The 19,616-nt window shown below is 41.1% G+C and overlaps 1 protein-coding gene across 6 annotated transcripts in view; it reads right to left on the bottom strand.

Moving 5' to 3' along the window:
- Nucleotides 1–19,397, bottom strand: part of palld (palladin, cytoskeletal associated protein) — a 67,821-nt gene extending 48,424 nt beyond the window's left edge. For 3 of the 6 annotated variants that reach the window (XM_008407511.3, XM_008407510.3, XM_008407509.3), the window contains exons 1-2: nt 18,879–19,396; nt 15,906–16,868 (exon numbers count right to left, since the gene is read on the bottom strand). In XM_008407511.3, coding sequence (XP_008405733.2) covers nt 15,906–16,867 — 962 coding nt within the window. In that variant the 5' untranslated portion in view covers nt 16,868; nt 18,879–19,396. Of the gene's footprint in view, nt 1–856; nt 953–15,905; nt 16,869–18,878 lie in introns of those variants that run through there. The other 3 variants (XM_008407508.3, XM_008407512.3, XM_081606576.1) reach the window with 2 other exon arrangements.
- Nucleotides 19,398–19,616: the final 219 nt, after the last annotated feature.

The following is a 19,616-nucleotide window of genomic DNA, read 5'->3' as shown; positions in this document are numbered from 1 at the left end:
AGAAGGAAAAAATTAACATTCCTAGTTAACTGGGGTCAGTTTAAAATGTTCCACTTAGAGCCTTGGAAATTAAAAATAGAAATGCTTTGGTTAGAGGTTAAAATAAAAAAACAAGCCCAGATTGTGTGATGATGGAGCCCGGTCAATGAGGGGTCAAACCCGACTGGGATGATTTAGACAACAGACAGCTGCTGATGACAGTCGAATCTCTGACCGGAAACAACCAGAATATACAAGACAGTAAGGAATTTCAGCTCCGGCCGTCAGGACCATTACAACATTAACCTCAGAGTCAGAGAATCAACACTGTCAACTATATGAAATGTGCCTCAAAAAGAGGTGAGCAGGAACACGTACATCCCTTACTTAGCTGAAATCTCTCCAGACAAATAAGAGTGAGAGGGAATTAATTGCGGCCGTGTTGTGTGTGTGTATGCATGAAATGCAGAGATTAAAATAGTACCAGATTAGTGCAACGGCTGAGCTAAAGTTGGATACACCTCAGCACTCAAGTGGGATGTCCCCTTCACACATGAACCCACGCAAATGAGCGGAAACGCATGCGAGCGCGACGCAACGTCACAGAAATCAAGTGACGCTTTCACCTAATGTCTGCACTGAAAAATATGAGCTACTGGTGCATTATATTAATATGATAATTAATATTTAATAATTAATATAAGCCAAGTTTCAGAGTTAGTTTAGAAATATTAGCAAAAAGGCATTAGTTGCTGAGGTTTAGTAATTTTACTCTTAATTATGGAGATTTATTCTACTACATCAAATAATAGCAATTGATCTTGTTTTTTTTACCTTTACACCTTTAACCCCAGACGTCGCCCAAATTGTGACTCACCTGCTCTGTTTCCTACTTCCCAGTGAGGTGAACCAAGATCAGTAAAAACTCTCCTGACACGAGGATGTACACAGAGCCTCTTCTCCTGACAGCATGACCCACACTGAGCCACTCAGTGTTACACAGATACACACATTTCTCAGACTGAGCACAGGGTTGAGTGGGAGGGAGGGAGAGAGCAGTCAGAGCTGCCAAATTCCACACAAAACAGAAGAGTTGAAAAAAAAAAACACATTTAAGACTCATTAAAGAGACAAAAAAAAAATGTTTCACGACTGCCCACACTGAATTCATTCATGTGATTCCAGTGGTTTCCTGAAATATCCGGAAGCTTCTCTCTAGCAACACAGATAAATCCGGTTCATGCACTTCAAACCATCTGCAACTTTAAACCCATCAAAACTTGGAGCAGGTAAACTTCATAGGTTTTTTTGTTTTTTTTGCGGACAACGAACCTTTAAATAACTTTTCTGGTCGTGCATTCTGGAATTCTTTTCCATAACAAACTGAATTTTTTATTTTTTTTGCTTTTCAGCTGCGAGAGAAAAGCAAACTGTCCTGGCTACAGTCTGCTGACCATCAAAGGCGCCACAGCAGGACTTGGCTGGAGCCAGTCAACACTGTCACGATGGAAACCTCTGGGGCTCTAATCTCCGACGGCAGGAGGAAGGCTTTTAAGTTAATAAAAGATGACAGTGGTTCAGCTTGCACAATGGTGTGACCAAAGAGGGGAAAACATGAAATACACTGACCCAAACCCTAATCACTTCCTCATGCCAGAAACCAAGAAGTAGGCAACTGGGAAAGCCTAATTCGGCCTGTACAAAAATAGCATAACTTAAGAGTCTAAATGCACCACTTTGACTTGGCAGCACCTGGCAGGAACAAAACAGAAGACTGCGGCTACTCAGAGGTGTGGATACGTCATTTCTTTCTCGCCAAAATAAGACCGCGGTGATTAAATTTAAAAATCAGCTCAGTCAGCAGGCGAAAATCGGCCATTTGTGGTTTTGTTCAGAGCTGGAGAGCTGCTGGCGGATGCAGAGAGTGAGAGGGCGTGGTGGAGTGCTTCGGTCTCCGCGGGATCTAGTCAGTCGGGCTTTTACCGCATGTAGGACTCGGGATATTTTTGGTCATCAACGGCGCTCCGCCGGGATGTGGCAGGTGGGATTCTTAGAGGGTCAGCTCTCTTCGTGTCGGATCCACTTGGTGACATGAAGATCGACGAGGAGAACAGACATCAAACAATATCTGTCGCTGCGCATCCATTTGTTCTGACAAACAACAACTCATGTCATTAGGCTGCGTTCACACAGCAGGCAAATGCGACCATATGTCTATATGCGATTCATATCCGACTTTTTCATCGACTTTTTCGCTCCCATAAAAAAAAAATCATATCTGAGCCACTGTCATTTGTGGAGCTAAATCGGATAAGTATCTGATTGTTTTCAAAACATCTGCAGTCTGAGCGGGTATGTCGCATTTTAAACGACTTTAATGTCATTGCCAGGAGATGTGCGTCTTAATTCTGCCAGATGTGATCAATCAGGGCATGAACATTGGCTGGAAATTATGATTATGAACTTATGAAAGAAGCTTGTGTCACTGAAGTGCATCACATCGTGACCAGACCACTCCTGGTTCTGACTACACACCTGAACACACTTCCCTACAGAATTTGCAGTCGGTGCTCCACAAAACTTTTTTATTAGCTGTTTTTGTGTTTTTTATGATCTTGTGACGATACTATCGGCTCCCCTTGCTGAATAAACTGAACAAAATCGACCCTTAAACGACTCCATCCACTTTTACTTCAGTAAACTTAGGTGCCCTGCTGTGTGATATCGATGTTTTTCTTCTGCGCATGCGGGACGCTTTCTCACAGAAGTGTCATGGCGGACTGGTTTAATTAGTATGAACGGCAAGTTAATAATCATCATCATCATTACCACCATACCTTAGAAACATAAAGTCATTATCAAATTTTAAAACCGAACTCAAAACACACCTTTATAGATCTGCCTTTTCCACATGACAAAATTGGTTTGCCTGATTTTACATAGATTTTAAATAGATACATTGTTTTGTTTTATTTATTTCTATCTATTTTTAATTGTTATATTTTATTTGTTTCTGTCACTATTTTTTACTCTTGTAAGGTGTCCTTGAGTGCCAGAAAGGCGCCTTTGAAATAAAATGTATTATTATTATTATTATTATTATTATCATCATCATCATCATAATCATCATCATCATATTTCAGTAAAAAAAGAACAACAGTAGTATTGAAAATAAAGACTTGCTGTGTGAATGTCTTCTTAAACTTTGCCATGTTATTACAGAGCATGCATGCTCTTATTAATCACTGAATGAGTCAAAGTGGCGTTCTCACACGCAGCGCCTTGTTTTTGGGCTCCACCTAATACAAGAAAATACAGCATGAAATAATGCTGAAGCAACACACACTCATTCCTCGTCCTGACAAGATCTTTTTGCAGCTGATTAGCAGAAATGCTTCGGCTGAATGGACGGCCAGAGTCTCCAGGTCTCCTCAGAGAGCTTTCTCACATTCAGACTCTGGTCATTTCAGTCCAGTTCTTTCCTTGAAGGCATTCCTGTGTTTCTTTAACATTATGGTTAGCTGCGTTTTGTCTAATTGGAATATGAACTTTTTCTCCCAGACTTCCCAGGCGATTCAGACTGAGGGGGTTTTTGTGCATTGCTATGCGTAATTTTCTGGCCACACCTTTTCCCCTACATCCCCGCGAATATTACAGAAAACGTTCCTACAGAATGTTTTACTCTTAAAATGTTTTTTTAATGAGGTCTGTGGTTTTATCCACACAGGGAGACTGAAATATGACTAAACCTGCTCACTGAAGAATAGGTCATTTTAATTTGATGCACATGTAGGCCAGAGATGTGACTATTTAGAATCAAACCAATCATTAGCATGATAGTAATGTCTTTGTGAGTTATGAATGCATGCCAGACTTTTCAGACTTATTTGTAAAAATTGGAAAAAGAAAATAACACACAACTTTTGTCTATCACATACAATCTAAATACACTACATCCAAATTTGTAGCATAAAAAAGTGTGACAAAGCTCAAGGAGTATGCATATTTTTGCAAATAACTGTAGTAAAGTAAATATAGATTTCTGGTGCAAACATGCAAATAATAATCAGAATCCAACTAATTCTTGACCATGTTGCGTTTTAAAAAGGTCCCATGAGGGTCAGCTGACGTCACTGAAAGTGGGCGCATGCTGTCATCTTGTGTTCCTGCTCCAAGGAGACCAAGTGACGCTAACAAAAACACAGACCATGTCCTCTCATGATCTCACACTGTGAGACCATATATCCTCCTGATTGTCAAATAAATCCTGCTTGAAAACCAACAAAAGGAACATCCAGAAGAGGCCAAAATTAAACATATCAGCCATAACCAATAAATGAGACCGCGCATTTAAACAGCAGCTTGAAGTTCCGCCGAAAACGAAGTGGAATGCTGACGAGAGCACATTTTCACTGTTATTATGCTTGTGGGTCTTAATTTTTTTTTTTTTTTCGTTTTCTAACATCACATAAAGCCAAACCCCACAAGCATTCATTCAGAACTTCAGCTTTTGTGCAAAAGTACGTGCTCCCAACTAGAGATTTGCTTCGAAAAATACACCAATTTACTCATTTTTCAAAAGTATTTCATAGCCACTACCATCAATCTCTCTGTTAAAGAGCAATTTTAGCTGACGATAAATCACACAGCCGCCTGTGTCAGGTCTAATTTTAGGTATGTATCACCACTTTATGGGAAGATCAATTTGATTCAGTTAATGCAATAGCTGGCTGTCACTGCGCAGATGTTTGGGCCCCCAGTGAGTCACTCACTAAATGGCCACATCTTTCAAGAAACGCATTAGTACAAAGAAAGCTGCCCACAATTTTTCCACAAACACCAAAAAAACAATACTAAACATTTATGAACAGAATAGTTGGGCCACCTGTTTCTTGTAAGGTGTCTACTTGTCATCTAAATATCATGAAGTTCTTTATTATTTCTTCTCCTAACTCAGCTGAGATATGGAAGTCAGTCGATGTTGACCTAAGCAGGATCTTCAAAATGCTGTTTTGGAGAAATGTACGGGGGAGGGCAGAAAGAAGGAAACTGCAGTAAATTTCCTGCCTACTTGAGAAGACGAATGCCAAAATCTGCAACAGGCTGACGCTGCTGCAGTCAGGGTTTGAACTCTGCAACCTCCTCCCCTGGATTTATAGACACCCGTTCGAGTTCTAATCCAACACATGAACCTGACATGAAACATCTTCCTTTTTCTGCCTGTATGAAAGCCGATCCCGCGGACCCCCCACTGAAACCGTCATTCCCTGTGATATCGGGGCCTTCAGCTCTGTTTCATCCAGTCATAGACAAAAGGCAAAGGAGTGGAGATGGCCATCTTGAGTTTCCATTCTGGACAGTTTAACGTCCGCACAGCTGTTATCCTGTCACATGCACATGGGAAGGAAGGCTTTTGGCTTGTTTTTATGAGTCCCCGCTGACCTCTCATCTGCTCATAAAAGAAGTATCCTTGTGCAGCCTCGAATTTTGGAGTAACAACGTAGCGGAGGCAACACATTTTCACCGCCTCGCGCTCCGACGGGTGTCTGCTGGTGTTTCTTTCAGACAGGCGCACAAGATCTCCAAAATTCCTCGCCTTCAGCCTCGTCAGAGATACATAATTGAACCAGGCTCCACTTCAAACGCAGCTTTTTGGCAGCTGCACAGGAATCCACCATCCAGGACAAAAAAATACCGGCCTTAAAATATCCCATCAAAAGACGTTTTACTGTAAGCCGGGTCTAACGGCGGTGCCTCGTCAAGCATGATGAACCGCAGAGAGTCGTTTAAACAGGTGAACCAAAGAAGGCAGTCCAGAGTACACAGTCCAGCTGTGGCACGCACCTTGAACCACAAACGTTAGCGTGAGACGGAAAAGACCTTTTCGGAAACTTAAGTCCAGCTGTCGACAAGGGGCAGTTCTACTATAAGGCAGTAGTAGGGGTGATGCCTGTAGGACCATACAAATTCAAAACCCATAAAGACACGGCATCTTTAAAGGTGACGTATTTGATTCCTAGAACAAGTAGGATAAGTCTATGGGCTATATAAAGAATGTTTGTTACATTTTGTGAACAAAATCATGCTTATGAGATTTCAGTCTGGTCAGTTCTTCCTATTTCAAACTCCTTCCAGCCTGAGATGCTTAAGGCCCTAACCAAATCCAATAATCTGCTGCTGGCCTCTAACTCAACGTTTACACATGTGAAAACAGATATGAGACAGATATGAAATTATACAGGGTACATCTTTGAAAAGTAAAAGTAGAGCCTCCTGCACAACTAACAAGAATGCAGAAAGTAGTTTATGAATGGTAAGTCAACAACAAAATACTAGTCTGTTACAGCAGTAAACAGCACATGCAGCAGTAAAACCAGTTGACCAACCAGTTTGTATTGCTAGGTAACAGGCTGAGCTTCTCTGGGGTTGCTTGGTGAGGAGCAGTGCCTGCTGATTTGTGACGTTAAATTCAGAGTGTTTTTGAAACAGCCCATTTTCCAGGCACCAAAAAACATTAACTTATTGCCAAAAACGGTCAATAAGAAGCAGTGGAAACCCAAGTGGAAGTACAAAAACATGCAAAATGTGAATTTTGCACAATATGTCCCCTTTATCAGAACCAAATTTCTCTCTTCAAGGTTACACGGAGGACTGGAACAACACTTGAGGACAGGCTGCAGTTATACTGAGAATAAATTACACACAGGTTGATTCTGTATACATAGAAGTTTTCAGTGGGGATTATTATGTAGCTTCATCTGATCATCCTCCTCTTAGATAATCCTCCTGCTGCTGCTGCTGCTGCTGCTGCTTTTATCCACCTCAGTCATTCTTCATTAAACCTGGTATGCCATGTTTTCAGCAATCACTGATCTGGTCCTTACAAAGCTCATTTCCTTCACTTCCTTGCTTTAAATCTGCCCTGTTTCTGGTGGGTTGTTTAGTTCAGTAGGTACACCCTGGTCCTGTAATGTTTGGCATTTTATAAGAGGGAGGCGAGTTGCGTTTCCCCTAATGTTTGGCGCCTGGGTCAGTCTTTTGGGGAGGGAAATATAGTCATATCCATTCTCACTGTTTCACAAGACCCATCCTCTGAGCTCTGAGCATAATTGCATCATGTTGCTGACACTGAGCCCAGAATCATTTCTGGCTGTAGAAACGGTCTTTCTCCAAAGATGAGATTACTAGGGCATATTTAACCTGCAAACAAAGAGTTAAAACACTTTGTCTTTTAAGACTATCTCCTGTAGGCTCCTTCAGTTCAGCAGGGACACTCTGATCCTGCAGTGTTTGCCAGTTCACAAGACCGGACACAGCCCCGCTCACATTTCTGTAGCCTTAACATAACCAAGCAAAGCTGAGTGACTGGATTGTGTGAGTTTTGCTGCCATTTATCACAGGCTGTCAACATCAGGGCCTTCCCAGACACCAAGGCTGCAAGGTGAGCAGAAAATGTCTCACCTCGCAGGATGAAACTTCACACTCTGTCTCCAGGCCAGCAGGAAAGCTGGAGTCACCGCTGAGTCTTAACGGAGCAGCTCTACTTGTCATATGGTCATTTAACAAACCAGTGGCTAAATTGTCCTACATGCGTCTGTTAGAGCATTTTACTGCTGATGTTTAAATGACATGTGCAGGCCCATGGTTCGCCGATAATCTGAGTGAAATTAGAGCTGATTTGTCCGTTTAAGGCAGACCCATATAGCTCTGTGGTGAAGCAGTTCAAATGTGCTCTCACCTTAGACACATGCTGTCAGCAGAGTTCAGGTATCAGCATGGTGAGAGCTAAGCAACACGTCAAGCTGGCCATATCTCACCACGCTGCTAAAATCTCTGTTCTGTTTTGCTTGTTGGAATACCGCCTTTTCAAATGCTGTCATGTTTAAGCGAAAATGCTTACTGCAGACATAGAAACGTTTTGTACAGTAGCTCTTAATCTGAGCATAGGTCAAGGTCATTCTCGACACCAGACATTTGGAGATTAATTAGGAAATGACTTCATGCCTGCAACACGTTTAAAGAAGGAAGCAACATTAAAAAAACAAAACAAAACACTATTTTTGCCTTTCCATTTCTCCTGCAGAGATCAAATGAGTCCGCTAGGGAGACTTAAAAATTATGACCCTGCAGAAACGGGCCAAACAGTGAGCATTACAGTCAGATTACATCATGAGATCTCACCTGCCATGACATCATGCAAAATCTTTTTCACTAAATGTAGGAGGAAGGACTACTGTAATGGTTTGCTGGTTAAAAGGCCACAGCAAACTTGTCTTTCAAATTCGTCTTTTTAGTATTACTATTATTTGTGCCTAAAAGGACGAGAGCATTACAACGTTATAGGTATACACCCTCTAGACACACCAGATTCTAAACGTCTTAGCAGTATTACTTCACACGATAAACCAAAACAATTGATTTTACAACCACAAACTTTACCAGTTTCAAACTCTAGTGATCTGTATCATGCCTGGTCCATTGCCTGAATCAAATGGCTGCATTGCCTCCTCAGCATCCAGTGAAGTTTCACAGGAAGAATCTCAAACTCCAGCTCTCGTCAGAATGCAGTCAAGTTCTCCAGAGTCCTGTTAATGACCTGATTATTTGAGTCTGGTGTTTAGAAGCAGACATCGGTTTGACATCTTAGTTAGGATATTCATAAAGTCAAGGGTTTCCAAAGGGTCCGTTATTAAAGCTTTTCTGCAAGCATCCGGTGGAGTTAAATGCTAACATCAGGTGCTGGAATATCTGTTGATAAAGTGTTAAGTTTTTGTTTCATAATGTGCAATATGTTAGTCTTTGTCAAACCCTCAAACCACTTATGCAATGTTAGTTTTCATGTTTAATACGTCCAAAATGTGTTCTGGATGATGGAAAATGGGTGACATAGGATTTACATTTAAACCTTGTGCTGAAAAGCCACATATTGTGTCGTCTATTCAAGAACCGGAAAAAATGTCAGTTCATTGCTTCCATCTAAACAATGTCGGTTTACTAAAAGTTACTTGTAGTTTTTGAATGACTTTTAAGGAAGCCCCTAAAACTTTTTCTCCTGCTTTAAACAAAAGTCATCATAAATATTAACAATGTTAAGCCTGTCTGCAATTAATGTTGGTGAAAGCAGAGATGCGTGATCCCATCCATACATGTGTGATGCCTGGAACTGAGCGGCGGATTCAGTCTTATCTTGGGGTTGGAAACTTTGCTTTGCATGGATGTCTAGGCAGAATGTTTGAGCAGCCACTAAAGCATCCAAATGTTTCCATTGTGGTTTTGTGTGTGTTTGTCTGAAACTTAGAAGCCAAGGCTGCTCCCACCCTTAATTGCCCATCATCCTCAAATGTTCGACATCCCAAGCTTTGAATTGCCTCGTTTGCGCAGGAGGCAGTCAGAGTAATGATATGGAAGAGAGCGTCGCATGAAATTCCAGGAATTAGCATGCCGGTGATTTTCTCCACTTGATTTGCAGGGACTTGAAATAGAGAGGCTTGTTTGGTGCTTTACAGAGTGGGACCTCACACCAACAGCGATGTTTAGACATGCTCTCTAGCAGCCCAGACGTACACTGGGGTCTTGCACTGACTCAACACATTCCCTTGATTTCTGATCCTGTAATCCTGACCCAAAAAATCCAGCCCCTAAAAGTACGAAAGTATGAACTCAGGGTAAAGAAATGCACAATTTCCCCTCTGGGATGTAGCTCGCATGTATCCCAGTGCGAGAAGCGAATCCCTTAAAAACAGAGCGCTGCATTATGCATTGTGTGTTGAGGGGAATGAGGGCATGCTGAAGAATACCATGCGCTCAGCACCATAATACTCTCTGGCGGAGACAGCTTGTGGTTGACCACGGAAGGTCACGCCTAGCTCCCATCCGCCAGGAATGCCTTCTCGCTGCCTCTGCAGAACTCTGGCATCGGATCAGAACCGGCTCATTAGAGTCTGCAGAGGTGAGGAGGAGCGTCACCTGGTCCCTCTGGCAGCTGCATCAAAGGTACTCCCCATGGGAAAGGAGCTCCTGAGAAATTTTGAAAACTCTGATCTAAAAGCGCAAATGCCATCAAGCAACAGCAGCATGGAGACTTGGGGAAACGCGACCCGCTTCAGGTTTGGGGATCTTTACCGACTGGTTTTTCATTTATTTTCTTGGACTTTAATCACATGCAACTGAAAGTGCATCAGTAATCCTTTGACTGTGAAAACTTTTCTTTAGGTCGCCGATGAATTATGTGTCACCGCAAACAATTTGCTGCCATCTAGTGCCCAAACACTGAGGATCACACATTCAGTGGACAAAACAGACAATTCAGCAGCAAAACTGCATTGCAGTTCTGATGTTTAATATCATGTGAAAAATAGGGCTGAAATGATTAATCATGATGAATCAATTATTGAAATAATCGTCAACTAATTTAGTAACTGATTAATCATTAACTGGAGCATGCGGACTCAAAAAAACTGCAATTTTCTGAAAAATTCCTAAAAAAATCTACATATTCAGAGCAGTACTTAATCCATAAGTGTGCAAAAATATATATGCATTTTGCATTTAAGATGAAAACCCCTTTGTCTGTTGAAATGTTTTACCCAAAGCTCCTCAAGTGGGACAGTTTTAACTACATTTCATTTTATTTTCTAATTGAAAAAAATGAAGTGAATTATTTTTTATTTTTATCTTTTAATGTATTTATAATGTTGTATAAAAAGGTTTAAGTGGTTAAATGACAAATATGTGTCATTTTTTAGTTTAAAATAGAATAATTGAAGGGACAAGGGTGTACAGAAAATGGATGGATGGATAATTGATAGATTAATCAGTAACTAACTAACTGCTTTGCAGGACACATATGTGTTGGAAATATATAACAGTGCTGTGTAAAATTATTTCCCCAATACATTTTTATTCTGTTTCTACAACAACTTAGCCTTATGTGAAAATACAGCTGTCTTCTGTTCATTAAATCATGATTTAACTGTGGTTTATCTCTTTTGGTTGTAGTTTTTTTATTCAGTTTTATTAGCCACATGAAGAAAACATGGAACAGCGGTGATTCCTACCAGTCCTGAGAATTTTTGGTTTCTGTTGAACCAAAAATTCACCTGAACAGAAGCTGTGTGATGACATGACATAGGCTAAAAAGAATCAGTGCAAGGACAGCTGAAAAACTTTGACATCTATCAGTTTAGAAAGGATTAGAAAGTGACTTCCAAGGTTTGTTGACATCAGCAAAATATAATTAGAGCTGTTATTATCCACAGATGGAGAAAACAGAGAACAGTGGTGAACTGTCCAAGGAGTTGTCAGGCTGACCAAATGGCTCCAAGAGCTCACTAGATCACAACAAACTGAGAACAATATCCAAAGCACTGCAGGCCTCAGTCACCACAATTCATTTAAACAGATTAAGCTATCAGAAAGAGACTGACCAAATCCATGGATGCCGTCTAATCCAAAACCCTCTGCTGACCAGAAAGAACACAAAGACCCATCTTATGTTGCTCCAAAAACAGCTGGAGGATCCAGAGGTCTGGTAGGAATATTCACTGGTTTGACAGTAAAAAGGAGGAACTTATTGGAAGGGATGTGTCCCGGTACATCAGGCACAAAACTAAGACCTAATTTCAGAAAAAACATGACAGTAATAGTGTGCTGCTGCTTTGCTCCCTTTGCCATAATTGAGACAGACTCAGGATTTTCCACTAAATTCAAGCTCATTTAAGGTATTTAGCCAGACAATGAGCAAGAAGCACACCTCTGAACGACTTGAAAATAAGAATGCAAAGTCAAACTAATATGGCATAATATTAAACAGGCAGTTCATGCTAAAAATCCCTCTTGGTTGTTTCAATTAAAACAACTCTGCAAAGAAGAGTGGGCAAAAATTCCTGCACATCAATGTGAAACACATACTGTCTGGTATAGTATTTGCTGGATGTCAGGGTGGCTCAGCCAGTTATTGGGTTTAGACAGCAGCTATGGTTTTTTACATAGCTATTTTCCCCTTAAAGACACAATATTATGTGTTTTCCAGCCAAATGGTATCATTTTATAGCACAATCAAATAACTATGTTACCTTCAGTTGTTATAAAAATATCAAACATGACTTAAAATAAATTTGACTTTGTAATTAATGCCTTGGAATTGGGCTTCTGTTTCTTTAAAAATCTCCTGCTCTTTCTGCCTTCAGGAAGTAATCACAACAGGGCTCTTCTTTAATAACGTTTCTACCAGCGTTTCACTGAGCAGTAGCTCATATAATGAGCTCAGCAGTTTCACCAGGTGTTTGCTAATTGCTGCTGGCTAGTCTGAAGGAGCTGAGAGGGGGACTAAATGGGGAGGGCTGCTCTGTGAGATGGAAGGATTGGAAGCTGCTTTTGTTTTTGATGAGGGAGTAACATTATATCATGATGTGAAACTAAAAAAAAAAGGCAAATTTTACATACATACATGCAATGAAAAGTAAGGATTTCATTGCTTAAATCAATGAAATCCTTACTTGAAGTCTCCATTCTGAATCTTGGTCTGAGATGAAGATTTGTTTGGTGATCTGAAACATTTAAACGTGACAAAAACCATCCACAGAACAGAAAATAACTTTCACAGTCCTGTATCTCTTGTGAACTTCCCCTCTTCAGTTCTCTGTGTTACACGGTGTTTCTAACGTAGGTGCTGCTGCAGCAACCCCGCTCTCCTGCTCCTGTGCCGTCAAACATGCTTCATATTTCCCAAGAAGGTGTGGGGAGATGTGGAGCCTGGACTGAAAACGCCTTGTCATTGGATTGCACACATTCCTGTGCTTGGCTCCTACTCCCTTGAAGCCTATTTATACAGCCAAAGAAGAGGCCCCTCACAGTTAAAAAGGGGAGATACACATCCTGAGCCGTATCCTTTTGATTTACACGCCGACTCACCTACAGATATGATCTTCAAAGGTACAAAATATAAACTGGATGTATGGTCAATAAAGGTATATTATAGGAACTCAGTCGAGAGAGGGCCAAACCCAATCGATCAAATAGTTTGAAGGTCTCATCTGTTCAGGTGTGTGTCTGTAGTAAACCGTGAGCACAGAGCCTGAGCTGTGAGATCTAGAAAAGACACAGAGCTGAGTATTTTTAGTTTACTGATGAAGTGCTACAAATAACACAGGTCACGCTCCTCTTAGCTGATCACTTGCCTGGCAAAGTAACAAAACTTTTCTTCACATCTTGACAACCACCAGCTTTGATTCATTTCACTGACGTTTTATGTGACAGACCAATTCAAAGTAGCATAAATGATTTCTGCTTCTCAGATATTTCTGCCACGAAAAATGGGAAACCTGTAGTAACTTAAAGCAAGTCTTAAGTTACTACAGGTTTTCTCCCAGGATTGATTTTTATTTTGTTTTTTTTAACCCTTCCATCGACTCTGATCATCTTAACCCGGCTGAAGAAAGCATCCCATAGCATAATGCTGCCACCACCATGTTCTACTGCGGGTATTGTGCAATCCACAACCACAGATAACAATATAAAACACAAACCATTTTGGTTTCATCTGACCAGGTAGAATTTAAAATTTTCCCAATAAATGTAAAAGATTTATGGGTAAAAAAAAAAAAAAAGAAAAAAGTATGAATTGAAAACCATTCATCCCTTTCCTTCCACTTAATAATGTACTACTTTGTGTTGGCCTTTGGTATCAAACCACATTAAGATATTTAAAAGTTTGTGGTTGTAATGTGACAAAATGTGAAAAGTTCAGGGGGTTTAAGGCTCTATAAATGAAGCATCACTCTGACTGGATAAATGTGCCAACACTGGGTGGAAGTTCCCCAAACTTCAGACCAGGTGCTCGACTTGTCAACACAGGGGTAGCTTTCACCATCTGGCCCCCTCCCAAATCACTCACTTTATCTGCAATAGTCAGTCTGCGAGGCTGGATCTGGTTCTGGTCAACATCAGCACCACCGCGGCTCCCGATTCAATGTACCAAAGGTCAGCGCAGGTTTTGCTTAATTTTCTTTAAATGTTATCAAAACAAACAGGTTTTCCTAAGCAAGTCAGGTGAGACTCAATATTGTTTTATCCAGACTAATTAATGGAAATTATTTAAATTCATGGACCTCATGTTATTTTTATGGGAAAAAAAACATTTAAAAAAATCTGCAATTTAAGTTATGCAAACATTTATCCGATAGACGCAAGAACACAAAGAGACAATTTTAGTGTTTTCACTAAACAAACTTCACTTTAATAAAAAAATTAAGCCAATCAGAAGAGTTGTAAATTCTGCCTCAGTTACATTGACATTATATTTGTGAATTGCTGGTTGTGTGTTTCTAATAATATCACTTAAGAAACAGAGCGTCCTCTCTGTAAATGAAAAGCCTCTGTTGCAACAATGTTTTTGTTAAAATAAACATAAAACTCATGGGAAAAAAGCTAATATGACCTGGAAATCATTACATCATTAAATTATTTTTCCTTAGCACTTCCTAGCCCTATGAAGATAAGATGTTCACAACTTTAATGTGAAGGGAGAATAAAACTAACTCCAAAACTTTGAACACCAGTGGAAACTTGCAAAAAGCTGATCAGAAAGGATATGAGGGGTTCGAAGGCAAATCCAAATATAACAGACTCACTATGTTAAAAAGTAAAAGGATTTTAAAACCAGTGTAAGGTCTTAGTCTAATTACCCTCAAAATCCTTTTAAAAATCTGGGATATTTTAGTTTCATACGTCTATTTTTGTTAGAGAAATTAGTGCAATTATTCACATACAATAACATTCATCATGAACTGACTACAAAGAAAGACTGCTCAGGTGATTTTGCAAATAATTTCCATAACTATAAAACATTTAAGCATTTTGTCACATTACAAACACAATGGTCTATGTGACAGACCAACAGTAAGAAGTGCAGAATTATGAAGTGGAACAATTAAGTTTATCATCCAGGTTTGTGTGCACAAGCCAGAAATGCAACTTCCGTTTCATAAAACAGAAACATATATTCAAATGGAGGAAAGTGATTCATTTAATGTTTTCCAATTACCTTAAAATGTGGTGCAATTGTGTTGAACTTTTTTAGCCTGATACTCATCTGTTCTGCAAAGACCAGGAAGATATTGCAGAAAACTAATGCAGTACATCATCATTACAGTGAACAGTGGATTAAAGTGAAATGAATTAAAGCTTGTGGTTGTGACATCAAGACAAACCTCAAAATATATGAATACTATTGTGAAGCACTGCAGCTCTGATTGGTCCATCACGTCACACAGACACTCTTTCCCTAAATCGTCATCCCAGATGCTTTTGATAATTCACCGATTAAAGTCTCTCTCATCTTCATCACCTTTGATTGAACAACTGCTTTGTCCCAGAAGCAGCTGAACCGAGGAGTCATCTGACCACAGAGCAAGTGTTTGCTGTTTTTCCGTGCGCCTGGGATCAGATGGTGCCGAGAACTCAGCAGCGATGCAGCACAGAGTTGATAAACGCCGTCTCAGGTTACGTTTTTGGATGCACTGATTGAGTGTGCTGAGTGACAATAGTTTTACAAGATGTTCTCAACCCTATCCAGCTATATTAATCCCAGGTACATGACATGGTTTGGGGTTTATGCACATCTAACCGTCGATTTCAGCCTTGGCCTTCGTGTATCATTGGCACCCTGGACGGATTTCCTACTTTTGGGCCCCATATGCCCTCTACGAATGCCCCATACGCTAGCAAACACTGGCCTTTAATGAAGTCCATTTTGCATAAAACAGTCATCTAGCTCTAATTGTAATCCAGTTCAAGTTTGATAAGTATAACGTCTGGTCACAAACCCATTCATAGCACAAGACATGACTGGCTTCTTTCCCCACAGTAGTTTTTGAACCAGCTCATTTAGGATCATGTAGGATCAAGAGAATGGTGTAGCCACCTACCTGACGAGTGGCAGTGGGTTTCCTTGAACTCTACACTCCAGACGAATGGGGCTGCCTTCAGCCACTTCCTGACTCTTCAGCTTTTGGAGGAACTGAGGTGGGGACAGGGGTTCGGATGCCGCTGACGCTCCAGCATGTAGGTGCCTCTCCGAACACCCCTGTCCCATCTGCGGCGGGTTATTGTGTGCATCCTCTTGTTGGCCTGCAGGCAAGGAGGAAGTGGAGACCGAGCCTGGAGGGACGGTGCGCTCTCTTCTCGGAGACAGGTAGCCACTGTCAGGCGAGGAGGATTCCTCCTCCGCCTGCTGAGCAGAACCTTTGAAAATGGATGACAGTTCCTCGATGAAGGTGGCCGCTCGGCTGCAGAACTCTGTGACCGAAGCCGCTCGGTCGTTCAGCTCCAGGCCTTCGTGAACCAGCCTGGGCTTGTCTTGCTTGTACACGGGCTGGATGGGCTTGTGCCGTACAACCTTCTCAGCTGAGGACGGAGCCTCACTGGAGATCTGTACAGGTTTGATGATGGGAACAATCTGGTTGGATGAAACTGAAACCGCTCCATTGTCATCAGGGCAAATTGCTTTGGTCTGGTGGTGAAGGTTTGGGCTTGAGTTGAGGTTTTCAGTCGTTTGAGAGGGCACAACAAGGGGGGAAGGTACAGATTGGAGAGCCTGCTCCAGTTGTTTAAGACTAGAGGGGTCTTGATCTTCACATTCGTCCGCCTCGCCGAAGGCCTCCCGGGCCAGGTCCAGGCTAAGATTAATCTCCTCCGCGCTCAAGAAGGCAGTCAGATCTGCAAAGTCCCCGTGTCCAGAATCCAGCTCTGTCGACGAGTCAAGGTAGAGCTCTCCGTCGGAGGAGGCCTCAGAAAACACACCCGCATCGCCCTCCGAAGTCCCACCTGCTGCTGGATCCTTGAGCAGCACTGAAATGGGGAGTGGTTGATTCCAACTCCCGTCCTGCATCCTGAAAGACAAACATGCCTCATTAATCAGACTGTTTTGGTTGTTTATGATGCAGGCAGAAAGAGGACTCACTGTACATGACATATTCATCTGCAAAAAGGCAATGACAGCAGGTCCAGTTTACAATAAAGACTTTATAATACAGTAGTGTATCATTTGCTCAGATGGCCATAGCTGGCCGGGTGACTCAGGCCGCTGCTGTCTGGACACAGCTGGTGAGTATTAGCAAAGGTCTTTACTCAGGTTCTGGTCCACATCGCTGACATTTCTCTGTTGCCTTGTGTCTAGTTCAACATACAGTGATCACATCACTGAATACAGGTTCCAGAGTCATTGGCATTTATTGGTAATTATGTATATAAAAGTCTTAAAATAAAAAAGTTGTTGTGCAGACTCGGTGGCCCTTGCTGCAATTCTTCGAGTTTCGTCATCAGAGATGTTTTTATCTCACTTGCCAACATTAACTCATCCAGCCTTGTTTGTCAAAGTTCAAGTTGTTTTAAGCTATTGCTTTGACGGTCGAGTCATTTCCTGTGATATACTGGGATGGCAAGTTCTCTTGTCTTACCCATTTTGATAAGACACACTTATACCCATTAATAACTGAAAATTGTCAATTTCCAATTGACAGCCTCTGTCCTCATCAACTTATCAAACTAAAGTAAAGGAACAGTGGTGTGAATGAGTATTTGTCCCCTTTTTGCTTTTGCTTTTTTCTAATTCTATTTTTTGGTGGCCGTTCCTTTTACACTTATATGTTTTACGTCATCAAACAAATTTCAGCATCAAACAAAAATAATTTGAGTAAATGCAAAAAGTTATTTATTTTTATTATTATATTTCCACGTATTAAAAGGGAAAAAATAGTATCCAAAGCATACCAGCATGCCCATGTCTGCATGCAACGATAACCAAAAAGGAAGATTTTGGCGTGGTCCTGTCAAAGTCAGGACTTAAAGATGTATTTATCACAAATTAATAAAAGCATTTAGTTTATGTTGGACAACATAAACATCAGGCAAATGCTTTCAGTTTTATTAATCCTATTGCATTTCTTTCTTTTTCAATATAATTTACTTTTGCTTTACTTTTGAATGAGCCACACATTCATTTGATCCGAATGCCTTGGATAAATATGACTAAAACTACATAAATGGAAACTGGTGTAAAATGTTATTTCATAAACAAAAGGCGGAGAAAAACAATAATTTTAAATATAATCCAAGCATGCATGTGGACCTAATTATAAATTACTCTTACAGCATTATTAAACTTTGGTATCGACGTACCAAGCATTGCTTTTTGAAGTCAAAATGGAGCAGATTTGCTCTGCTCTTTGAGCTGATCTCCTCTGAGTCTGAGCTTGTGAATAATATGCTGCGAAACCTTTGGACTTGATACGCGGATGATGTGACGCTCAGAGCCTCATGGCGTCCCGAAGACCAGCTGTTGTTATTTATAATCCCCCTGCGGCTATGTTTCACAGCGGCGCTGCGGCCCCTCCCACGCGGAGCAGGAGAGGAGGCCGTTGCCTCCAAACGCTCACACAGGTATCAGTGGAGACATTTTCACAAACGAGCAGAGACGATCACTTTAGAGCGAGAGCGAAAACGCAGAAGATTTCCACAGAGTCGATTTGTCTAAAAGGAGAGACAACAGCTGCACAGATCCGATTCGATGTGAACGTGGAAAATCTGTGCACAATTATCGACACAATCTGTGTTTTGTGTTTCGTTTTGAAAATACTGTGTTTTGTATGTACACTAATTAGTAAGTGTACGCATGCTGTAAATGCTAACACATTACAGTCTGATCATTTGATATGTTGAAGGCAAAGTTACACTTCAAAATAAGAGGAAATTATAACCTTGGAGTAACCTGACAGAGAAGACAACCGCTGATGTACAGAAAACAGCTGTTTGAAACACTTTAATTAAATGATTTAAGCTGTTTGACAAACAACTAAGAAACCAGCCCTTAAAATATGATTCATTTAAAAATCCATATTTACCTTCAAGTGTCCCTGTGTGGCTGAAGGTTCTTCCCTGGTTCTCCTGGTCCAGGTTTGTCTTGTTTATGTGGGAATGAAACAAAACTGAAGCTTCTCTTTGCTACCCTTCGCCTTATTGGTCAGACGGTCAGCAGGATCTCTCAGGTTCAGGGTCCAATTGCATACTGCCTGTGCAGCTTGCTGCTGTCCCATCTGTGCCGGTCCCTAGCTGCTCACTGTGTGGGGCTATATTTGGCCCCTGACTCATGTTACACAGCCAGACTGCTGGCAAGAGGACAGAGTATCGAGGTGGTCCTGAAGAACAGAAGGTGGAGGTGACATTTTCTGCACTGATCTGGTATTAATTAAACACAGTGGGCACAGACAGTTGTAACGTTAGGACATCACACGTATACTCTGCTGCTATAAGCTTGTAGAGCTGGGAGCAGGGTGGGGCATCATGACTATCTTTTGTCTTCTTATTGCACCTGAAGAGACAACAGTGTTGCTTCTCTCTCCAGATGACTCCCGATCACTCAGCTGCTTTTATTTTTCCCCAATAATCTTCACATTCTAGTTGAGGTTACAGTTCAGGAAAATTTTGTTCAAGTTTTTTTTTTTTTTTGTAGTATTTTCAGCTGTCTATCCATCCAGTAAATGCATTTTCCAACTTTCTTTATCGTCCATTATAAAACAACACCTCTGACCTGCGATCAAACCGTCTGTCAGATAGTCAGGCTGTTGGGGGCCATACAGTCT

This window comes from Poecilia reticulata, chromosome 4 (assembly GCF_904066995.2).
Source record: "Poecilia reticulata chromosome 4, P_reticulata-male-v2, whole genome shotgun sequence".
In the NCBI taxonomy this organism is placed as follows: domain Eukaryota; kingdom Metazoa; phylum Chordata; class Actinopteri; order Cyprinodontiformes; family Poeciliidae; genus Poecilia; species Poecilia reticulata.
Note: the sequence above shows the minus strand (reverse complement) of the source record. Positions and strands in the feature narration are given on the sequence as shown.